The sequence below is a fragment of the Leptonotus elevatus genome, chromosome 19 (assembly GCF_054856555.1).
Source record: "Leptonotus elevatus isolate MCC_2025b chromosome 19, RoL_Lele_1.0, whole genome shotgun sequence".
Taxonomy (NCBI): domain Eukaryota; kingdom Metazoa; phylum Chordata; class Actinopteri; order Syngnathiformes; family Syngnathidae; genus Leptonotus; species Leptonotus elevatus.
This window is the reverse complement of record NC_141257.1, coordinates 11,360,755-11,384,671: the sequence shown is the minus strand read 5'-3', so window position 1 is coordinate 11,384,671 and position 23,917 is coordinate 11,360,755. Positions and strand designations below refer to the sequence as shown.

The 23,917-nt window shown below is 42.2% G+C and overlaps 1 protein-coding gene and 1 long non-coding RNA gene across 2 annotated transcripts in view; one reads left to right on the top strand and one right to left on the bottom strand.

Moving 5' to 3' along the window:
* The window catches only part of LOC147157958 (uncharacterized), a 28,190-nt gene extending 12,734 nt beyond the window's left edge, over nt 1-15,456 (top strand). Inside the window, exon 7 of the long non-coding RNA XR_015091156.1 lies at nt 14,716-15,456. This is a non-coding gene — a long non-coding RNA (uncharacterized LOC147157958). The remainder of the gene's footprint in view (nt 1-14,715) is intronic.
* nedd9 (neural precursor cell expressed, developmentally down-regulated 9) overlaps nt 1-23,704 on the bottom strand; it is a 33,176-nt gene extending 9,472 nt beyond the window's left edge. Inside the window, exons 1-2 of the mRNA XM_086062336.1 lie at nt 23,500-23,704; nt 11,764-12,159 (exon numbers count right to left, since the gene is read on the bottom strand). Of these exons, the coding sequence (XP_085918462.1) occupies nt 11,764-12,159; nt 23,500-23,511 (408 nt within the window). The 5' untranslated portion in view covers nt 23,512-23,704. The remainder of the gene's footprint in view (nt 1-11,763; nt 12,160-23,499) is intronic.
* Between the last annotated feature and the right edge of the window lie 213 nt (nt 23,705-23,917).

Here is a 23,917-nt window from a genome sequence, read left to right as displayed (position 1 = left end):
AACTAATATTGATAAAAAAACATAAAAACGGAAGACGAAAGGTAGAAGAAAATGAATATCAAAGTATTGGATGCTTTTTTTGGGGTTTTAAATTAAATATATATTTTTTTAATGTAGAACAATAATCCTACACAGTACCCGCCTTTCTCTATTTCAACCATTTTCTATATGGTTAATCCGGTTCAAGGTCATGTATATCCCATCTGATTTCATTCAAAAGGTAGACTACGATATTACTGCGTGTAAAAACGCAGACGAGCTCAAGTGAACATTCTTCCTTTCAGATCTTTGCTGCTATGGATGAATCAACCCAAATGCGTATGTAACGCTGTGCTGCAGACGGGCTTTGAGCATAATGACATGATTACAGCTTGGAGAGAAAATCATCTCGCTGGCCTCTATTGGCCCACTGACAATTTTGCCTCGCTCCTTTTCTGTCTTTAAATCCGATATATTGCCCTCTTTCCCGTCAGTGCTGATCATTCCTTCCACACCTCCTAATCCCCCCAACCACCCCGCCCCCTCCCACCCCTGCAGACCTCCTCGCTGCGTCAGACAGACAGAGGAATTCTGGGAATGTCCTTCTCTGGGCCCAGAACTGCTTTTTCCACCCCCATTTGCTACCGTCGCCTCACCGGAACGAGCACGGTTCAAAATAGGAATTGTACGAATGCGAACGAGACTTTAGTCATCGTATCCAGTCTTCAAAGCTGCCTTAGGAGCCAAAGAGTGCCTCTGATAATGAAGAAAAGCTCAGCCAGCACAGAATGGGATTCATGTTTCAGGGAAAGCAGAAGCGAGTTGAAGGGGACTGGTCTGTTAAAGAGATTTATGAAACAACAAAAAAAAGTCAGGGGGAGAGGGAACGGCGAGGAATGGAAAATAGGAGTATGTTGCTCAGTATGGAAAGGAATGCCATTCAACGTTGGAGTCCAAAGTCAAGTTCATATGGTTCTAATCAAAACCATTTCAACAAGCTTGAGGTGATTTAAGGTGTTCATTGCTAGCATACCTGCAGCACGCAACTGAAACGTACACCGAGGCCGAAATAAACTGCTGGTGGAATAAATAGACTTTTTGCTTTTTGCTCTTCTCACGCACGGTCGGTCAAATAGACTCCCACAATCTCCTGCTGTATGTAACTGAGACACAGTCATCTTACAAAAATAGCAACAAGTACCGTTTGCTTAATGTTATTTTAAAAGACAATAATGGAATGCTAACATGGAACGTGGATGCTGAGATAACTTTCGGTAAATGGTACCAAGGGGGAGGAGTTGGATTATGAAAAGCAGGGGCCCCATAACAGAGCCTTGAGGCACACCTGAAGAGACTGGGTGTAAGTTAGATGAAAAGTAGAGGAAATGGTGTAAGTCAATACATTTTGTCTCAATTTTTAACTGTGTGCGGTGGACCTCTTCCTTTTTTTAAGAATTTAGATGTAAAGGACTTAAGATGGATGAACCCATCACACCCATAGTGCAATGGTTTAGGCTCCAGCTCACAGACAAAATGGATGGATAGTAGGGGTGTGTCAAAAAATCGATTCTCATTTAGTACGATTCAGAATGGATTTTAAATGTCCCAAATTCTATTTTATTTAAATTATTTTATACTGTCTTGCCCTTGTTTGTGTGTGCCTTCATTGAGGGCGCTGTTCATGTTGTACATGATTTGGCCACTTAGGGGCAGTGTGGTTCCGCGCATTCTGATACACAGTTAAGCTGTAGCCACATTAGAGAGTAGAAGAAAAAGTCACGATCAAGTTATTCCAATCAAAGTTTTTTTTGCAGTGAAAGAAGAGCACATGCCGATGAGTAATGTTAAGATGCCACGAGTAGCACGCTAATTAGCATTAGCGAGTCACACTGGAGTAGCTCATGACAATTCTTTGCACATCTATAAATTGAAGCGGAAATCATTGTCAGTCAATTCATTTTGAATCAAAAATGGATTCCGAATCAAATAGCAAACCCAAAAATTGGAATCGAATCAAATCGTGAGACAGTCAGATTCCCACCCCTCGTGGAAGCTGAGATAACTTTTGGAAAATGGTGCCAAGAGGGAGGAGATGGATGATAAAAAGCAGGGGGGCCCATAACAGAGCCTTGAGGCACACCTAGAATAACTGGCTGCAAGTTGGATCAAAATGACTTAAGCTGGATGAACCGATCACACCCAAAATGCACCCCGTATAGGCTCCAGCTCACAGACAAAATGGATGCCTGTCGCTTGTACATTTCATTTCCATACTTGGAATTGTAAAGGTTGATCATCCCAGACTGTATTAAAAGTAAACGGCAAGAGGCGGAGAGACTGCTAAAGGTCAGTCCAGCCCTGCGGGTTGAATCTGCGCGTTGGCGATAAGAGGATATCTGGACTCAGCTGCCACATGCAGATGGCAGCGTGCGTATTTGTGTAAGGTCTTCAGTGACCTTTTCCACAGGTACGTGTCATCGCCTCAGAGCATACGCACACTGCTCATTTATTCCCCCCCATCTCCTCTTTCTTGTTTACCCAGCACGCTGTTGCTCCGAGGCGGGCCGGCCACTGTCATAATTGGTGCTTTGTAAATATTTACCGGCTCCAATGAGGTTGCTGCGTTTTGTGGCACTTTTTTTTTTTTTTTTACAGCGCGAGAATGAGAGGCGAGGCGATGACATCATGAGTGACCGAACAAACATTTGCTCGCACTAAGGTGACAGGCTCCGAGGATTCCTTCATGGGGGGAGGTAGCGCAAACTGTGTGACTAAAGCGGGATCAGGTTCAGACCGGTGCCCCGAGGAGCCAAGCTAATATGCCGCTAATGCTTCTATGCGCGGCGGTGAGTGAGTCACGGCCCTCCTGCTGTTTGCTTAGCACATTGGCAGGCTCAGGCTTTGGCAGGTAGGACGTTTTAAGACCTGCTTCGGTGTTATTTGAGAGATGCCGTCATAATGTCAACAAGTGCATGATGAGCTTGTTGTAAACCTCCTTGGATTTTATGTACTGCACTCACAGCACATTTTACAGTGTGTAATATAGTAGTGATGATATCAAGAAGCAGTTGACCTGACATTCATGTTGTTGACTTGAAATTATATGTGGTATTAGAAAGTAACAACAAAAATAAGCAGAGAATGCAATTTCTGGAGAAATTATATGCGAAAGCTGAGAGGTTGAATGAAAACTTAAATTTAATTTGGCATTTTATTCTGAAAATAAATGCTGTGTTAGTCTGGACAGTTTAAAGTTGGAACAGTTTGAATTAGAGGAGAATATTTATTTGTATTTTTGGCTTTTATTTTGAAATTTTGAAAAAAAATTGCGGTAGTGATAAACTGAACAATTTAAAGTTGGAATCAGTCAAAAATGTAGACGTTAGAGGATTATTATTATTTTTTTTAGCTTTTATTCTGAAATTTGGAGAAAAAAAGTAGTGATAAACAGAACAGTTTAAAGTTGGAATGGTTTGAATCAGAGGAGAATTTTTTGCCCTTTGTTGTGATATTTTGAAAAAAAATGCGGTAGCGATACGCTAAAAAGTTTAAAGTTGGAACTCTTTGAATCTGTCAAAAAATTATAGTAAAACTAATTAAAAAAATTGTTTTGCCTTTTATTTTGCAAACAAAACCATATAATACACGAGCTAAACTCCATTCTCTATAAAGACTATAATGCTCAATTGTCTAATTGCGCTTATATAACTGCAACGCATAATCCTGAGAGCCATTTGCAACATTTTGACTCTCGTGAAGCTAAAAACCTAGAAAACCAAACACAGCTCTTATATTGGATCCCAGTTCACACCATATTGTGCAGTTATATCTTCTAACTGAAGATTTACGCTATAAATCAATGTAATGAAAGATCTCTCATGATAAAGAAGCAGTATGTGTGTGTGTGTGTGTGTGTGTGTGTGTGTGTGTGTGTGTGTGTGGGGTGTGTGTGTGTGTGTGTGTGTGTGTGTGTGTGTGTGTGTGTGTGTGTGTGTGTGTTTCAAAAGAACAGGAAGACATCATATCACACTTGTTCATTGGTCTCTCCCATAATAGCTTACTGACATAAATCTACAAGCCTAATGAGAGCTTGCCAAAAGATGGCGACAATGACACTTCCGCACTTTGGGCAACTCCTCATTCACGCGTCTTCATCTCATTTCTCCCACTGCCAGCAATCACAATCTCTCGTCCTCCTATCAGGATGTTGACGAAGCTTTAGACGCAATGACATCAGTTCTGTTAGGCAAGCGTGGAATTGCTGCAGGGAGTGCAGTTGCCTATTGACTCATTCACTGCCATTGACGGCTATAGACGTCAAAAATTCATTTGAACTATTTCTATTAGTTTAACATGTTTTCCCACTTTTGTTAACAAGAGTATGAAAACCTAGAATTTTTTGATTGTATTAGGACAGATATAAAATTTGTGATTAATCGTGAGTGAAGTCATGCGATTAATTACGATGAAAAATTGTAATCGCCTGGCGACCCTAATTTTTAATAATCTTTTCTTAAAAAAAAGAAAAAGAAAAGATTATTAAAGCTTTTTTTGTTTAAAAGAAAAGATTATTAAAAATTAGGGGCATCAGGCGATTAACATTTGTAACCGTAATTAATCGCATGACTTCACTAGTTAACTCATCAACACATTTTATATCTGTTCTAAATGTACCCCCCAAAAATCTAGGTTTTCATACTCTTGTTAACAAAAATGGAAAAAAAATGTTAACTAATAGAAATAGCTCAAATAATTTTTTTAAAAGTCTATAGCTATCAATGGCAGTGAATGAGTTAATGTGCAAAACAATTCTTGCAATGATTTAATCCCTTTGCCACATCGCCATTAGATAACCAAAAGACGACACCCGAGCGGGCAGGCGACTCGCTGAGGAGGAGCTTCAGCTTCAGGCTCAAAATAAGGATCATCTTTCATCCGCTTACATCAAAGCCATTTCTCAATCCGTAGGAATGTTCAAAGATGACACGCGGCGTTTAGTTTCTCAGTAAACGTCATGATGTATCGTAATTCCCAGGGGGAAAGGGGGATATTGTGGGGCGACAGATCAGCGCAAAGCCAAATGGAGAACGACAGTACAATTGTGTAAAGCCGTTTTAAAATGTGTAAAAACCACATATGTCGACTAAAGTGGTAGGCAAGACCCATCAGCCATCCCACAGACAAGACAGCCAATAGGTCAAACCATTGTTAGCGTTGCCAAATTTTCCCACCAAAGCGCTTCCTGTCATCCGGCCTCATTTTGCTTTATGACTCATTTATGACGAGCGCTGCTCTAAACCTTCAAGGAGCAAAGTCCTCTCGGTATGAAAACCACACCGCTATAACTGATTTATGATCCCCCCCCCCACCTCGGTCCCTTCTCACGGGCCAGCGATTCATCACCGCGGCAACAATGGCGAGCGTTTGGAAGGAGCCGGCGTGCTCCAGGAAGGCATAAGTCACCTGAGATCGCCGTACTCGCGACTGGCCGGAGAATATACGATGGCGGCAAACAAACAAGCCATTATTAGTTCCACCGAACGCAGCTTTATCGAGGTGAACGACACACTATCAGTAATCTTCCTTGGCATTTACGTGGGAGTCGATCAGTCCCATATATCTTTATGGCGCTCTTGAACACGTTGGATCTGTGGGTATGACGCAGCCAATTGAGGAAATGCCCATACAAGTAGCAAAGCTCTCGGGGGGGGGGGGGGTTGGGGGGGGGCAAACAGGAAGTGAGGAATGAATAGGCCGTCTGGTAGGCGAAGATAAGACGCTTGGCTGAGGTCTTTGAACTCTGAACCCAACCCATCTTTGAACACCATGACCTCACAGCTCGAGTCGGAGGGGGGGAACGCAGAGGCACCGTGGAGTGAAACAGACGCACCTTTCACAACTCAAGCGGAGAAAGAGGAAATCGAGAAACCCAGAAACCGGAGCACAATGGCGTCTCCTCTTCGGGTCAGCCCGGAGTTCCAAGCCTCACGCGGGCCCCGTGGTGAGGCCTCCGTGAGGGTCAGTCAAGGACAAGGGGCCGACATCAAAACCAGAGGGAGATAATGGCGCCAAACCCCAGTGCGCATTTATACACCAAAGCTCCACACCACATGAATGAGAAAATAGCCGGTTGCCAATCTGGATCTGCTCCGCGCAGACCAGATGACAAATTTCTGAGGAAACAAGAAAATACGGCGGTTGGATCAGAAAGCAAAAATTGGACATGAGCTACGCTGACTCAAGTTGAAGTCAACTTATTATAGCCGCAGTAGAAAAGGATCGCTGCTACTCAATTAGGACGTGCTTTTGAGTCAAAACATGGAAAGTTATCCTTTTGAATGTTTTGCATACAAATCACAACAGTCACAATACCTGAAGCTTTTATGGATCTCAGCTTGTGAAAGGAAAATCGCTTCAGTTCAGTAGGCGTGCTAAGAATCTTGATACAGTTGAGCTCTTGTGGCTCGGTTACCATAAACAGGGGTCCTCAACCTGATGCCAGCGGGTACCTGTTAGCCCTTAGGCGGCATGAGTAGCCCGCGGGCTTGTTTGAAAAATAGCTCACCAGTGATAGGGAATTGTGATTTTCTAGTAACGGAAAAGATTTATTGGTATTGATGTCTCCCAATTATCGTGAGAAATTTAGATCAGTGTCTTCTAGGGCTGTCATTAACAAATCTTTTTAGAATTGATTACCCTTTCAATTACTCTATCCAGTACTCGATTACTTCCCCCATTTTGCGGCATACATTTTTGTGTTGACCAAATTTTCCCCCGACAACTCTAATAAATGATTAAAGAGTTAATTTGTTATTTTAAAAGTGTGTATCAAACTGGTAGCCTGTCACACTAATTGCACAATTCACCTACTGGTCCGTGTTATTTATAATATATGATAGGCTACATTTTATTTATAATTCAGAAGAATTGTCATACATTTTTTTTGCAATTTTAAGGGAAAATGCTATATTGGGATATGCAAGTATTTGAAAATATATTATATATATATATGCATATTTAATTTAAATTTTTTATAATGTATAACATTTTTATTATTTATTAATCAATTAATTATATGTTTTTATTGAATTCGTTTTTTGAGTTGGAAAGAAATGATCAGGTTTTGGGTTTTACTCCAATAACCATTATAATATCCATAATGATATGATACACTAGTTTAGTTTAATTCCCTCTTGATTCCAATAAACCTGCAGTGTACGGTGTATATATATATAAAAACATAAAGCCCACAAAATAAAAATCATTCATTACGATGACTTTTTTATTGTTTTACTTGCCTTGCTTTCAGCCATCCCAATTCAAGCCAGACTCTGAAAGTGACTGCCCAAAAAAAAAAGCCAAAATAGAAGAGAAATGAAGGTGAATTGGAGGTTAAAGCTTCCCCGGTGTGAGGAATGTTATCATTTCTCGTCTTCCATTACATTAAAGGGAACTGCTGAACCATTCATACGTTTGGAAAATAACTCTTACCGCACTAATCAATTCCGAATCATCATCATCATCATCATCAGCAGACCTTAAAAGGAATTGTTGAACCATAACAGCCAAAAACAACTTGTACTATTTGGCAACACCAGAGAATGTTCAAAAACACCGGACTGTTGGTCCTTGTGTCCAATAATGAGACGTCATTGCAAAACAACAGAGCCTTGTCTGGATTCCCAACAATGCACAAAAACGAACCCCGAGGAGAACATTCATTTGCATGTGACGCTCTTATCGAGACGCAAATCGAGTTCCATTATGGTGATATTGCGCTCCTTGGCAAGCACACATCCAAGGAAAAATTACTCATCCGAGGCTTAATATAATCTCCCTAATAACATGATTACAGCACAAAACGCTGTCAGTGGAAGCACGTTTAATTTTCCATGCTACCATCAAAGCCTTTTTTACCGGTGTGTGTGGAAAATGGGTTGATAAGACTTTGTGTGAGTGTGTTTTGCTTGACTGACGGGTGCCCTTGTCGGCCGATGGCTCTTCGCATCTTTATCGCAGTTTGTAGTGTTTACCCTCCATCGTGCTCACCTGGGTTCATTCAACTGATAACCAAAGTGAATTTGTTCAGAAAAGAAAAACGCCCTTCGGGGCACCAAAAGCGCATTCAACATATGATTAATATGTCTGCTGAAGGGCTGACGTGCGAGAAACGCTGGAGCTCGATAAATAGCGGAATGTTCCGTCATGTTTAAGCCCTGTGGCTCATTTGAAGTGGTCAATCACACCCATGATGCTTTGATCAGCCACTTTGTTAAAGTCAAGGCAAGAAATGGTTGACCAGTAGTTTTCAAACTCAATAGTGAGTGGAACAATAGCATGTATTGTGACATTTTCAGCATGCTGCATCATCATGAAATGGGACTTATGACCGTTTACTAGGGCTTAACAATCAACATCATAATGTAGCAGAATGCGATAATCGCATCGCAAAGGCAGCAATTCAAATACATGCTATTTTATACAGTATACAGAGGTGGCAAATCCAGGTCCAGCAAGTAAAAAGCCTACCACAGTTTGGCTTTAGCCTCAGGTGCTCGCTATCTAGTTAGCTCCCTAGCAGGTAAATGAGCACCATGGGAGCTAGCTAGGGAGCTAGCTAGCTAGCATCTGACAGTAAAAACCCTGCCACAGTTTGGCTTTAGTCCCTGATGCTAGCTAACTAGCTCCCTAACAGGTAAATGAGCACCATGGGAGCTAGCTAGGGAGCTAGGTAGCTAGCACTGGGGGCTAAAGCCTAACTGTGGCAGGGTTTTAACTTTCTGGACCTGGATTTGCCACCCCTGATCAGTATATAGTGTTCTATATAAATCCAGTGCTTAAGAAGTGCAGTCAGTCCATTTGTTTACATATCGCTATTTCATGAAAAGCCGACGTGATAGAGCCACGGATTACTTATCATTATTATTATAATCCTATTTAAGATTAGCTGTTTATGCCACACTTGTTTGGCAGAATTTTGCGACGTTGTCGTGAACGCTATTAAGATTGCATGTCAAAGTGTTTTGTAACCCAACATTTTCCTTACAATATGTTCTAATGAAGCCCTACTAGTGTTAACACGGCATTCTGATTAATAATGTGTTTTCCCCCATCTCAGGGGGCGGCCATTTTGCCATTTGCTGCCGCCCTGTCAGAAGGATAAAATCAGGTGTTTTTTTGCTGTTTAGTTCATGATCAGCATATTATTATTTTTATTATTACTTTTATTATTATTATTATTATACATGAACATTTTGGGGTTCACTCCTCCTTTACTAACTAACTAAAATAGATAAATGAACTGTCTTTCATACAGTATCAAGTCAAGGTTCATTTGCCTTTATTGAGTCTACTTTTATGTGCAAAATTTCTGATATTGTCTATTGTAGTACAGATTAATTTATTGCTTGTTTATTTAAGAAAAACATGGGAAGAGGATCTTAAAAAACAAACACTTATATCGGAATATTGAGGTTATTTTTCTAAATCGTTACGTTCTTACTGTGATCTGTTAAATGTTATAGAGTTTTGAAAACATTGAAAAATGCTGGTCGTCACATTTAAAATCCATTTTCTATCGTGTTTGTGGTCATTAGGGTTAGCTGGAGTCTATCCCAGCTGACAATGAGCAGGAGTCTGGATACACATTCATTTGTATTGCATTGCATTTTTTAAGCCAAAACAGAAGTTGGTGTGCACGTGCGTAATGTTTGCCTACAAAATTTGCCTACGACAGTATTGGCCTGGCATGCTTATGATAGCGTCGCTTTTGCAAGTCTGTGTGAACGTGGATCATTTTGTTGTCGCCTGTACGTGAACAAAATGTTCCCACACATGATGAAAACTATTTCTGCATTTCAAACTATATTGTAATAATTTTTAAACGTTTGTTTTTGAAAAGTTATTTCTACATTAGCAGTTAGCATTTTCCATTGCAATGACTCATCCACTATATTTTGGAGCAGCCCAAGAAAAATTATATGCTGTGAAAAATATAAAATCCAGCAATAAAACAACTATAGCAATGACTAACTATAGTTGCTATACTGTGACCAAGCTAAGTGCTATGTGTTTGCTACTGAGCCGTAACCTGACAATTAAATGCAGAAACAAACTATTTTTAATGCAGCTGGACTCCACCAAAAAAAAAAAAAGAAAAAAAAAAGACTTTGTGCAAGTTTTGCTTTTCCCTCCACTGAACTGATTCCCGAGGCCTCTGTGGCTTAGACTGGCTCTGCTACACACAATGCGCACATGCACGGCTAAAGCCCAACGGGAGCCCTTGCACAAAAACACTACCCTTCTCTGTGGTAAACACCAGACCCGGCACACCCTTGTCCACATTTGTCATCGCAGACCCGCAATCTCTCTGTCATGTCAGCCTTCTACTTGTTCAATGATGGGAGTCGAGCACAATTGTGCACGTCATGTCGTGTTGCAACTGTATACCCACCCTTGCAAATGTAGGCCCCACCTACCATTTGATATTTTAAATCTGCACTGATCCCGTAGAGCAATACAAGTACATTTCTCACAGAATTCTTAACGAATGAGTCTTTTTGGCATCCCTGTTGCTCCTCTTAAGTTCTTTTTCCAGTGTGATGTTAATTTTCAAGCAATGTTTCCATTAAGCGGTACACTCTGTTTTGTTCGGGTGTGTTTTGGAAGACTAATTCTGGATCTAACTCATGTTTCCAGGCGGGATAGTGATCGTTTTAAGCAGTGTAACAGGACAATTTTCTGATGAAGTTCACATTTGATTTATTTTCCCTTCCTTTCCATTCTCACTACAGTGACGACCAGCAAGTGTAAGCAAGTGTACCATACCATGCTTGATCATATATGGGGGTAGACATTGGCCAATAACTGGTTTGACAATTTATCGTGGGGGGTACTTGCAGAGTTGAGTTACTATAATATAGTTACTCTTAAACAAATGCCTTTTGGGGGGGGTGGGGGGCTGCTAGCGTGTACTAGTTAGCCCCAAGGGCAACATGAGTAGCCCACGGGTCTGTTCTAAAAATAGCTCAAATAGCGATCAAAGAATTAAAACATAAGAATGTTAATATAAATGTATATTTATTTATGTTCGATTTTAAATGTTTTAAGTGCCCCAAAGACGCATTTATATGTTTTTTTATGTTATTTTATGCTAGAGCATACAGAAGGCTTTGATGCAGCCTCTGAACGGCAGAAAACGGGTGAAGCAATGGTAGTAATTACCAAAACGGCCAGCAGGTGGCAGCAGAGTATAAAAGATCAACCAGGGCCATGTTGCAACAAAGCTCATTTACCCACAGTTCTAAACAGATTTGTGAATAATGATGAAACTTAGCTATATTCTAATGCTAATTGCTGCAAAATGGAAACAGATAGAAATGCACTTTTTTTCCTGATGAAAGAAGAGAGTCTAATCTTTCTTTTGGTAGGTTCCATGTGTTTATAGCAGTAGAACAGAATATTCTGTAGACCTTTCAAAATTCAGTAAAACAGCTGGGAGCACAGGGGGTTGCTTCAGTGAAAATGGCTGGGAGTGAATGAGTTAACATAGACATGGTTCTTAATAAAATCTAAATCAAATAGATTGTATTCAATGGGGAAAAAAATGCTGTTTTTATTTACCCAAATAAAAGAGGACATTTTAGAGCTGTAATTCTAAGACCATGATATCGAGATATTTGTAACCAACCAATACCTATACTATGGGGCACTGGTAGTGAAATGATACACGTTAAGGATCTACTATGAAAGGAAAGGTCATGAACCTCCTTCATATTATCTCACCTTGCTTGGTGTGTTATCAGCAGCCAGCGCACTCCTCGGTGGCACTTGATAAACATCTTGTCCAGAGGGCACCTGGTAGATGCCCTGCTGCTGTGGTGGCACCTGGTACAGCCCTTTAGTCCCCGCCGAGGTGGCCTTCTGCTGGAAGCCCGAGCTCTGGTGGGGCGACTGGGCAGCGGCGGCGGCGACCGGCGACTGGGCCTCGAACTTGGGCCCTATGAGCAGCTTGAGGCGGTTGCCGGGGGCGATGCCTTGGCGGCCGTGCAGGGAGCAGAGCCACCAGCCCTCCAGGCCGCCGGTGTTCTGTTCAATCACGGTCAGGATGTCCCCTTTCCGGAAGGCCAGCTCCTCCGGGGACTCGGGCATGTTGTCGTACAACGCTTTGGCCATTAGGTTCTAGGAGAAGACGAAAACTTATTACACTGTGTGCAAATTTCGAGTTTTGAAGAGGGCTGGAGGAGTAATCAAAATGTAATGGTGATTTCGATTTTGGCTTTTCTCAATCTTCAAAACGTTATAGCTGAAGAAAAACGATGTACAAAACGAGACAGTGGGTTTACAAGTCTCTGACGGTGTGAAAGTACCCTGAATGCACCATGTTGCTTGTGTAGCAAGCGTGTATGTAGCGTATGTGATTCTGCCGTCCCTGAGCGTGCTTTAAGCTTTTTAATGACACCCCAGTTGGAGTTAACTGTAAAACTAAAAACACAACAAAAATAATTACACACATTGTGTATTTAAATACAAAACATCGCTAGCTGCCAATGCTAAAGTCAACGTAATATCCCATTGGAATGCTAATGGGAATTAGCATCAACTTCGGGAGTGATATTCCTTCGTTTAACGAATATTCACACACAAACATTGTTGAAATACATTCACACAGGTTAGATAACAATAATCAAAGGCACAAGTTTTTCCCCTGTCGAAAAACAAATGCTATCAACTTTCTTCTATTAAAATTGTGTGTACTACATCCATGCATGGCACTGCCCCTAAGAGGCCAAAATGCATAGGAACAGCGTTTTTCCCCCAATTGCTATTATTTTTGTATATTCGTATTTTCTTTTCTTATAAATTTATTTTCTCGTTTTTTTGAGTTCTAGTAGTTGAATAAATGCTAAGTTTTGAAATCAATTAATAATCATTTTCCTAATCGTGATTGCTATTTTATTCATAATCGTCTTCTAGCGCTGAAGACAACGACCATTTCTCAAGCTTGTTTATCACGATCTTCGGTGTTAACATTTCCGCTGACATGTTGGTGAACTTGAAGCCCACTCCAAATTACCATGCAGATGGCATTAGCCCGCGGCTCTACGCCAGATGTCTTTCAAACAAATCTCAACTTGACGGGATTTTCTCAGCTTGGGCCCCGCTTCGGGGCACAGTTGCGCGTTTCGGCCAGCGGGGGTTGGGGTATAATGAGTCTAACAGGCAGATTTTGGCGATAGCAGATGCCCCGGAGTGTGCCGGTGCAGTGTTTTAGGGAGGCACTTGCTGCTAATTGCCACATTAAATGCACTATTATCCTTTTTAGGGCTTTTTATGGCTGGAAAGAATCAACTTAGCATGAATGGGGCTTTACACTGGCGCATGAACAAATACAGTATTAGGTGCTGCTAAGCACACAAACAAGCTATGACTACATGCTCTGTATGTGTGAAAGGAGTGGAGACCTTTTGCACCTTTGCAGCTTCCATTTTCCTGAGAAGACTTTTAACAAAATTGTGTCCATTAAAGAGCATTTGTGAGGGAAAGCCTGGCTCATCATTGGCCTGAAAAGTGTTTGATGGCGTCAGTTTTCCATAGCAAACTCCAAGCAAGACCTCGCTAAGGGGCTTCCCAAAACCGTTCCCCCAAATGGAATTGTTTAAAATGTCGATGAAAAACGAATTCAGGGGGAAGTAAGAGGTCCTGCCAATCCACTTATTGATTAAATAATTGATAAAGAGGCTTGTCCCAAGGGTCAATTGAACACATCAGTAATGGTCAGCCTTTTTTTTCTTTCTTTTTTTTAAATGGTGACTGGATCAAGATCTGTCACGCTTTTGGGAGTTTTTCCAGTCCCCCTGGATTTACTCATTTCTGTGAAATGCATACATTAATAGCAAACCATATAATGGAATATAGCAATGATAAAAAACATTTTTAATTGGCCCTCTCCTCCAATATAATGAAATTGACTAGACTCTGTTGTCTACTACTTTGCTTTTATTTGTCATCAAGTCATTATATTGTATCAGATAAATGATTTCCTTGCTTGTTATCAAGCCTTTATTGTACAGTAACTCCGTGTGAGAACCAGGAAGTTGGCTTTGAGGTTCTTTTTGGTTTGCGCACCTCCTTGGCCTTCCTCTTGGCCCGAATCAAACAGTTCCCACGTGAAAGTCTCACGTCTTGTTAACATCATTATCTCTCACTGTGCTTCAACCATTGTCTAAGTGCACTGTCAGCACCATTAGCCAGCAACACCCGACACACCCACGGCGAGTACCACCCCCCCCCCCCCCCCCCCCCGCAGCGACCCACTAGGTGCACCCGCAGCGTGTTCGATCGCGACCTCGGAGGTCACCATGTGACTATTCCGATAATTTGATGTGGCCTGGCAGAGTCATCCATGAGGAAAGGAAAAGCTCCCGTCTGCGCTTACTACTGCAACTGTATTCGTGCTAGGGGCCGCTTTCTGCGTAGTCGCCAGCTTGTGTGTGATTGATGCAGCGAGGAGAAATCTCAGCACAGACACAAGAGCAGCGGGCACCAGACTCCTTTGTCCGCTCTTTTGTCTCTGTTAATGAAGTGATTGTTCCCATCAGCTGAAAATGCGGAACTCTTGTATTAAGCTCAGGCTCTGAGGCATCACACACAAATGCTTTTAAAGCCTCTCTGAAGGTGTAAGTAGCTCTGCGGCACCATCTCTACTTCCATATTCTCTCTTTTTCTCCTTTTCAGGGTCACTGGGAAGCCGGAGCCGATCCCACGTGACTCTCGGTGTTTGAAAGGCCGAGTACACTTCTGCAATACATTTATGCAAACCTAATCACATCACAAGCCCCAGAGCGGATTCATGCATACATCAACTTGGCTGTTTGTTTACTTCAGCCACAGGGCCCTTTTTAATAGCTCAAAATGGAAGTTAATTTAATCCTCATGCTTATCACAAGATGTTTTTTTTTTTTTTTAAATAGAAATTGCTTATTAAAGTACTTTTGTTTTAGGCCTCAAAGATCCATAGTAGAATGCATGCAGTGCTTGCCATAATTTGTCTTCTTTATAAGAAACGTAACTGACAAGAAAATTATATTGTGGCTGCGGAATAAAAATGATGGAGCTCTGCATTTTCTTTTAGCCAAAAGCAAAAACATTTCCCTGGAAATGCACTTCAGAAAGAGTCAACAACACCTGGCATTCCAATAAAGTAGCCAAAGAAACATGATTTGACTCCAGGGCTCCCTCTACAGTTGTGAAGCAGAAACCCCTTGTAATCTGATACTTTTACACATGCAGAATAAATTGTACAAACGGCATACAATAATGCTGAACAGGGTCATAACGTGAGGATTGACACTTGCACTAACAATACGTTTACCAATATGACATATGGTTCTCAGTGTGCAGTGCTTCTCAATTGTTTTTTTTTTTGCTATACACTACCCCTCTAGGAAGAAGAAAATATTTCATGCCCCAAGTATACTCTCCACAATGACTATAAATAGTATCATTTGTCTAAAATTGCAAGTACACCTCTGCAGAGAAGCTAATACTCCTTTCGCAGTCTCTGACAGTGAGAGTGTCACTGCCACCTACTGTAGTGGATGTGCAATGAAAAAAATACTTTTTTTTTTATTCTGCTGGAGTCACACACCACACACACACACACACACACCTATTATATCTTAGTACATTGTTGCATATTGTTAGCTTACAATAACATTAAATTTGTCTTTTGGAAATAAAACCCGACAAATTTTTTCTAAACATTTAGCATAAACATGCTACTGTATTCAGCTGTTGGTCATTAAAGTACACGCTCGCACACACACACACAAAGATGCTTGCTGATGTAAAACGTTTGAGAACCACTACAGTACTTTAAATGATTCAGGGTTGCCATTATTACAAATGAGCAATAATGCCATTTTAAAATGAGTATGTTTTTGTTGTTGTTGTTTAAACACATTTGATAGTCCCATCAACCTCATTCATCATCTGTTGTGGTAAATCTCACTGACTTCCTCCAGTGGGAGCTTCTTCTCGTGAATAATGACCATTTTATATTGCACCTTCACCCAGGAAATGTTCTGTCACCCATGGGTTGGATTAGATTTAAAGCCCAATATAAAAGCATTAATGCAAATCTATATGACTAGCCTGGGAAATGCAATCAAAGAGCCATAAAAATTTGCATAAACAGGTTGTTTGTGAAAATAACGTCCCACATGTCCTTCTGATGTGAAGCAAAGACGGAACGCGCAGCTCTCTTCGCCGTGTTTGTTTGCTTGACTTGTGTGGGCACGGCTGTAATCTGAGCAGATAAAACCGACTATTAACCAGGCGTCACGTCTCTGACATAAACACAGATTAGTTACAACACGGTGATGCTCCTCTGCCATTGATCACGCTGTAAACACACGTGTTTGCCATTTGCGTGTGGGGCCGGCGGGCGGGTTGTGGAGGGAGGGATGGTGAAGGGAAGGGCCCCTCTAGTGCGACTCGCACCGATGAGTGTGAGCTTCCAGGAAGTTATCATTTAGAGGTCAGTGACGGGGCGAGACGTGCTACTGCTCCCTCAAGAAAACTATGATGTGTTTCTGGTCTCGACGACCTAAAATAACAACGTGACTATGACACTTCTTCAACATTAAGATAGGCGGCACTTGGCCAACTGCAGGAAGCTGAACGGATAAGGCGCTCTGAGGCTGTAACTTCACTAAAAATACACCAAGAAACTATTAAAATGTGAAGGAAAACGTAAAAATGTACTGTATCATTTAGAAAAGACCACTTTTGACTCATTAACCACTGTTGGGTCAGTCTAACTTTTGGAACTACAAAGCTAGAAATGACAAACAAGCTAATGCTAACCCGCGGCTGTGCCTTAGCTTTTTCTAGCTTCCTTAGTCACCATTGCGCAACACCCTTGTTCACCTCCGTTATTGTCTATTAGCACATCTCGTTCCAAATGACGTATTCAATACCGCCGGAAGAACCAGCATTGTCGTCTTGCAAAGGGGTGGCAAACCCAGGTCCAGAAAGTAAAAACTCTGCCAAAGTTTGGCTTTAGCCACAAGTGCTTCTACTCAACCGGCAGGTAAACATGCTCATTCACTTGCCAGTTGAGTAGAAGCACCTGTGGCTAAAGCTAAACTGTGGCAGCGTATTTACTTTCTGGACCTGGATTTGCCTCCTCTGATCTTGAGCATGAAGCCTTTCACATGGTGAGTGCCCCACAAATTCTGTACTGTACTGTGGAAAGTTGCTATATTACAACATTTGGCCCAAATAACCTTTCTCCCCTCGCCCTGTCTTCAAAGATGGAATCTGGATCTCTAGTCTCTCAAATCACTCGGTATGCCAAGATAAAAATAAGACGTAAAGCAAGAATTTGTTTTGCTTTCCTTTGCCAGGCTTCCTTCTGCCTCCGTCGACATCTGGTTTAAAGGCCTTGCGTGTTTTCATCAGTTTGACTGCATGCAATAGCGCAAAGCGGAACTGTCTGGATCTGCACCTGGATCACTGCATACAACCTAAAGATCCAGCTGTCTGACCCGCGGCGCCGCCCCCTTGAACCCGTCTCTACGTACGCAGACGTTGATGACTCACGCAGGCTTTTTTCCATCAGTGTCTGGCCTCAGTGCAGACTGTGTAAACCTCCTCTCGCTTGCCTGTGCTGACCAATCCCAAAATAAAATCGTCCTTACGTAACTTCCCCGCCTGTTGAAAGGGCCCCACCTTTGCTGGCAGGGAGAACTCTCTGTGAGGTTCAGACTCTATAGGGCGGGTAATGAAGAGGATTTTGACTAAACAAGCTCATAAAGTCTCAAAATCCCCTTCTGCTGTTGCCCAAGAAAGAGGACAAACAAACAAACGCCCCCCTAAAAAAAGTGCTTCTACCAGCTGTGAGAATCCACCACTGTAACTTTGTCAAATGAGAAAAGCAGCACACTCATATGGCCTCGTTTCACATGGTTATATATAGAAAATAATTATGGTAATGATGATAATGAGGACCTGATGACTTTTACCAGTCGTTCCTCAGAGTGAGAGGCCTGCTGCGGGTGAGAGCCAGTTCAAATAAATGGGCCGTGTGAAGGGTTCTGGGTAGGAAAGACTCATGGGAAGTGGTTCAGTGCCCGGAGTACATGGTAATTTCTTCATTTGGACATTTTTCAGGAAGGTTTACCCACGATTATAGCCTCTTTGTAACCTCTGCCAGTGGCTGTGTTGGAGCATAATTATATAGCAGGTTCCTGCATGGAAAACACAACATCAATGTCCAACGTCGTCTTCGCACATGGAATTAAACATTATCTAACCTCACTGCTTCGCATAGACAGTGACCCTTTATGTACCAAGTTGTAATTCAATTCAGAATAGTTACAGAGCTCTACAGTATGATGAGCTTTGAAATGGTCTATAAAAATCAATAGCTCATTCGAGGCTTGTGATCACTGCCATTGACTGACTGCAAACGATGCTAGATGACATTGGAGGAAAAACAAAACTCGCACGATCTGTTACAGTCGAGGTGCAGGAAATAACTTTGATCGACAGACTGACAACCAATCCCTGGCGTCGTGTATCTAGGCAGACGTGCCTAACTGTCTGACCAATGACGGTACAGCCTAGAGCCGCAACAAAGAGGAAGACTACATGCTGACTCAGGAAATGAAATCCCAGGTGATATGAGAATTCAAGGAGGTGGAAACTAGATTGTTTCCTTAAACAGATGTTCTACGGGACGCTGTGTCCAAACACTCGTAAAAACTGTGATGATACAACTTTTGACCACTCAAGACTGCACTGATGTCATACGATTACAAATTAAAGCCACTTCCAGTTGTAAACCTAAAACATGATGAATACAATGTGGGCAGGACTTGAGTGCAACACAGGAAGTGATTGTGAAATGTCTACTCCTCTTAACCCTTTCCATCCATTGTAGTCATTTCTTTACTGTCAAGTAAACCACGAGGTAGCTTGACATAACCCCGCGTTCAGCTCCGTCACCACTCCCTAACCTGCAGCACTTCCCGTCTCCTGCAGGACTTAAAGCGAACCAAAGCGACTTACGGCCTACTGGCCTTGTCGTTTCCCCACCCTTAAGAGGGTTTTGAAGCACGAGCTATAATTAGGTGCCCAAGCCACGCCGACAAAAAAAAAGTGCATCTATTTCCGTGAATCTGAGGGAGTGCTGCGTGAGCATATCGAGCAGTGTCATCTTGCGTCTTATTGCCAAGACGTTCTTGGTAATCTGAAGACTGTGAAGCAGCATGGAGTGAAGTTGTCCCTCAAGTTTTTGTTTAGTTCCAGACAGAGAATTTACATTCACAAAAGCATCACCGGGATTTGTTGAATTGCCAAGAGTCAAGCAAGAGTATTGGCAAAAGACAAGAGGCGTGTTATTGCCAAGCTCCATGCCAAGGCCAAATGCAACACGGGTGCATCTCGGTGGGCCCTGGAGACGCAAACTAATCCCTCCCGTAGGGGGCATTAACCAAGATCTGAAATCATCTTCATGGTATCACTGCAGGGCCACGTTGGATGGTTTTCCATATAGGAATTGCTAATGAGATGGAAATTCACTGCACTGTCCTTACGATTTCACGGTAAGAGAAGATCTTGCAGTAAGAAACGCCCCCCAAACCGTGCCGGCCTCCCCCCTCAAAAACGAGATATGAGATCATCTTTTGTCTTTTTCTAGAAGGATGCACGTGCGCCCTGGTATTAATAACTTTTCTCAGCTGTCCAGCTTCCTTCTTCTAACATGAGGGTCAACTGCCCCCAGGGTCATACCATCCCGACAAGGGGCTCACCATCTTGAGATGACCTTGCAAAATAGTTTGGATTCTTCAGGGGACGGGGGGGGGGCTACTTGATTATTGCTAGTGTTGTGAACGCTCACAATATAATCTGCCTTTTTTTTTTTTGTAATGTTGAACGTTAGCTGACGGTGTGAGGGCACAGTGGGGTGGGTTGTTGTGGAGGGGGGTTGTGGGGGGCGCCATTCATTATCATTGGGGGAGTAGCTTTTCGTGTTCATCTTAAAATGATACATGGTAACAGATAGAAGAGTGGAAGTTTCAATCAAGTTTAAGGGGACTAAGGCACATGTTTGTCTGTGGATTCCTTCCTCAATGTGAAGAAAAGAAGTATTTCTTGCAAACACAATGCCCCTGTCGGCCCAACCATTCACAACCTCTGCCAGACTCGTTACCAACCTAAAGGGCCACCTTGAAACAATCCTGTGCATCTTCTGGACGACATTCCCAAGCACAACGTCCTGGAATGTTCTCATTCTCACAGGGAGCCCCTCAACCTCTCTCTTCCCATCCCCTCCCCCCATCACCAAACACATCTAACTTTGCCCTTTCGTCGCCCCCCACAACTTCCTCTCCTTTTCATTTGCTGCAGCCCCTTTCAGCATCAGGGATTCTCCTCCCACTCAGAACAATGTCTGCTTCGCCCTCCTCCAGCTCCCTTTACCCTTGGACCGGTGCCTGGAAGTTGAACCCATTAAAAAAAAAAAAAAAAAAAAAAGAGAACAGTGAGGAAAACACACATTTTGGCCACCTAATCACTGTGGTTGTGAAGCTATTTCGGCAACTGTGACTTCAGCTGTGGAAGCGTCAGTGGAATTTTTTTTTTCCACCACAACAGTCCGAACACTTGAAAGTAGCACAGGTGCCACGCTCTGTTGAAATCCACGGACGTCGCCGACGCGGCGAGAGATCACAATGCGTGCGTACGACCCTGCAGAAGGGATTATACGTATTAAGGGACCAATGGAGACAATCCTTTCCCTCACACCTGAGCACCTGTTAGGAAAGCCTCTCTGACAGACAACAAGTGACTGAGCACCAAGTTAAATCAACTCCAACTGAAACACGACCCCCTCTGCTGCCTAATATAGCGGTAAATCATTCAATGGGACTAAGATCAAACGCAAACATGGCGATCCGAGAGTGTCACCTCTGCGGCTATTTAGCAGCTTTCAAACAAGGCAGCTGATCCGAAAGAAATCTGATAAAAACAGCAGGGAGGCTGACGCGAAATGTGTCACATTCCTTCCCTCTCCATGCCACCCTCATTTCCCCCCTTGTTACATAATGTTGACATGTGTACAGTGAACACTCACTATTCATGGGTGATGGGAGCGAGCCCTGTTGTGAAAAGCGAAAATCTGTGTGTCATTTATGCCACCCTAAAATGGTTTGTAATTGCCCTAGAGCAAAGCATTACTTACAACGAAATGAAACTCCTCAGTCCCTTCAACATATTTCCTTGGCAGCAAGAAGACACAAGATGGCACCTTCCTTGTCAACAGGATAGATTAATGATGTCTGAATGAACTGGAGGAGTAGTTGAGGTCTTCCAAAGCTAATGACACATTTGACGTCTTCAGGCCGTAATCGAGTTGAGACGAAATCGACAGCTGGTTGTAGCCAAGTTTTGATTTCTATATTGCTTCAAGATACGATTAATTAACAATTAGACGTGGCTCAGTCATCATGGCTCAATAACATAATTAAGTTGACTGACTTACGATGTTTCAGGATTACAAACCGTGGATCAGCGTGAGACGACGTCCTCACATGGCACAAGAATTCTCAGTTACCACACTAATTTCATTTTTTTTATTTGTATTTGTATATTTATTGTAGCTAAAAAAAAATTTTTTTGTCAGGTTTCGTAAAAGGTTTCGAAAGATCTTTGCAGACGGTGAAAAATTGTCTGAATATATTTGAAATATCTTTGTGCCAAGTAAAAACTGTCTGTGAACATCTTGCAAATCCTGATGAAAACCCAACATTTGCTACATTCGCAAGCATTCACCACTCAGTGAGATACCGGCTAAATCTGCCTTCAGATTCGTAAAAATGCAGATGGCGATATATGTCAAAATATCGGCACAGATAATCAGTCTATCCCTACTATTTATGGCCTAGAAGTATTTTCCATTCAAATATTTAGTGTAATTCTGACTTTCCAAGTGTGCTAGCAATAGACTACAGAGCATTCCGAACAGATTTGTGTCAAATCGCCGCTTTACAGAATGAATCTGTTTGGGCAGCTGCGTCCTTATACAAATAAAGGCCTCCTCTCAAATAGATGCCTGCTTCAAATAAATGTCTGGTGCTGTTTGTAGTTGAATAACTAAACGCCCTTGGTCACTATTTGGGGAAATAGGGCATCTTGAGTAAAGAGCACCGGCTGCCTCACTATCTTGAAAGACAAACAGCAAAGTGTAGACACGATTCTGTGTTCGTGAGGTTGCACACTGTGTTAGTTTCCTTCCTACACACACTTAAGAGTCTTGAAATGCTTCTCGATCTGATTCATAAATATCCAAACTCCCCCTTTGCAAAGATCACAGGCTGAAACCATGAGCCGGCTCTAAAGTGTATATTTAACAGACCAATGAGTCAGTCCATGTGCACGCCCACTGGTCTCCTTCATTCCCCCCCCCCCCCCTCCCTAAAAAGACACAGCAGGCCGACGCTGAGCAACAGGGGAAGCTTGACAAACAGCAACTTGAGAAAACAACCCACAAAACTGCAAGCCCCCGTCCGTCCGTCCGTCCTTGAAAGCCTCTGTCTGAATCATGCCGACATGTCGGATAGATGCGGCGAGTCTGTGAGCTCATCTAATGAAGACCAGCGCTGCGTGTGACCGCACTTCAACGACAGCGTTTGGTGAACTGAACATACTGTTCACTTGTACATCTGATAATCTCGAGTTGGGTCTTGCGTCACAACATATTTAAGATAGTGGAAGTAGCACTGCTGAAGTCACTTCATATGAATATTTTAAGCTTTATAAACAAATCAGGAGGCATGTCCCATTTTTTTTTTCTAACTGTGTCAGTTGAATTGAATTAGGGATGTCCAAATATAGGCCTCATTCACATGATCACATTGGATTTTGTGGGATTAAACTGTAACCTGTGATTATTTTTTTATAGCAGTATATAACAATTACTTTAGTATGATTGGCATTGGCAATGATTGGGGAAGGTGTGTCTCTGAACTTTGAGCTTTGGCCTATGTGTTATGTTGCAAAACACTGATGACATCTTAAGTATAGTGTAATAGAATTTGGATTTGTAGATTCATGGCAAAATAATGCAAATATCCACTTTAATAAGTATATTTTGCACGTACTATGTTTCTAGTTGATTATTGATTGTTAATATATTATAGTCATCATCATCATCATCATCAAATAAATGGGAATGAAATGTCTGTCTGGGGTGTTCAGTGCGATGAACCCAGCGACATTTTCGCTCGTTTTACGCCCCTGCTGTTGAAATAACTGTTGAAATAGCGGCGACAGATTGAGAGAGGGGGGAAAAAAAGAAATCATGCGTGCAGAAAACAGGCGGTCAAGTGACATAACGTCCTGGTTTTACTCGCATTCGATCCATTTCCCTACAAAGTTGAAGCCCGGTATAAAAGTTATTCATCGCTTTCTTCTGACAACAGTTATGACACCCCGCGGCACACAGTCACTTACTTTATATTTCATTTTGCTGCTCCTCTAGAAGATTCCAAAACAGATGAGAAATATCCGATAGTATGGCATCAATGAGAAAGAAGAGGGACTTGTGTGTGGCTATGCAGCCATCCGGAGCCGTGAAGACGGAGTAACTCGCCGACTGTCGGGCTTCTAGACTCGAACGAACCTTTTCCCTCAAAGTCTACGGACGACTGTCGGCTCCTCTGCTCGCTGACGAAATCCCAATTTTGCATACGAGTCACTGATTGGTCCGGATACACGTTGGACCCGCCCCTGCCACCTCGCTTGCTTCTCTTGTAGAAGTGACGTCATTATGAAGACTATTATTTGACAGGGAAACAAATGTCGGCTCTGTTTTGGCATTTATTTGACCTGTGATAGGCTATTTGAAGCAAAAACATTTAATGTCAATATA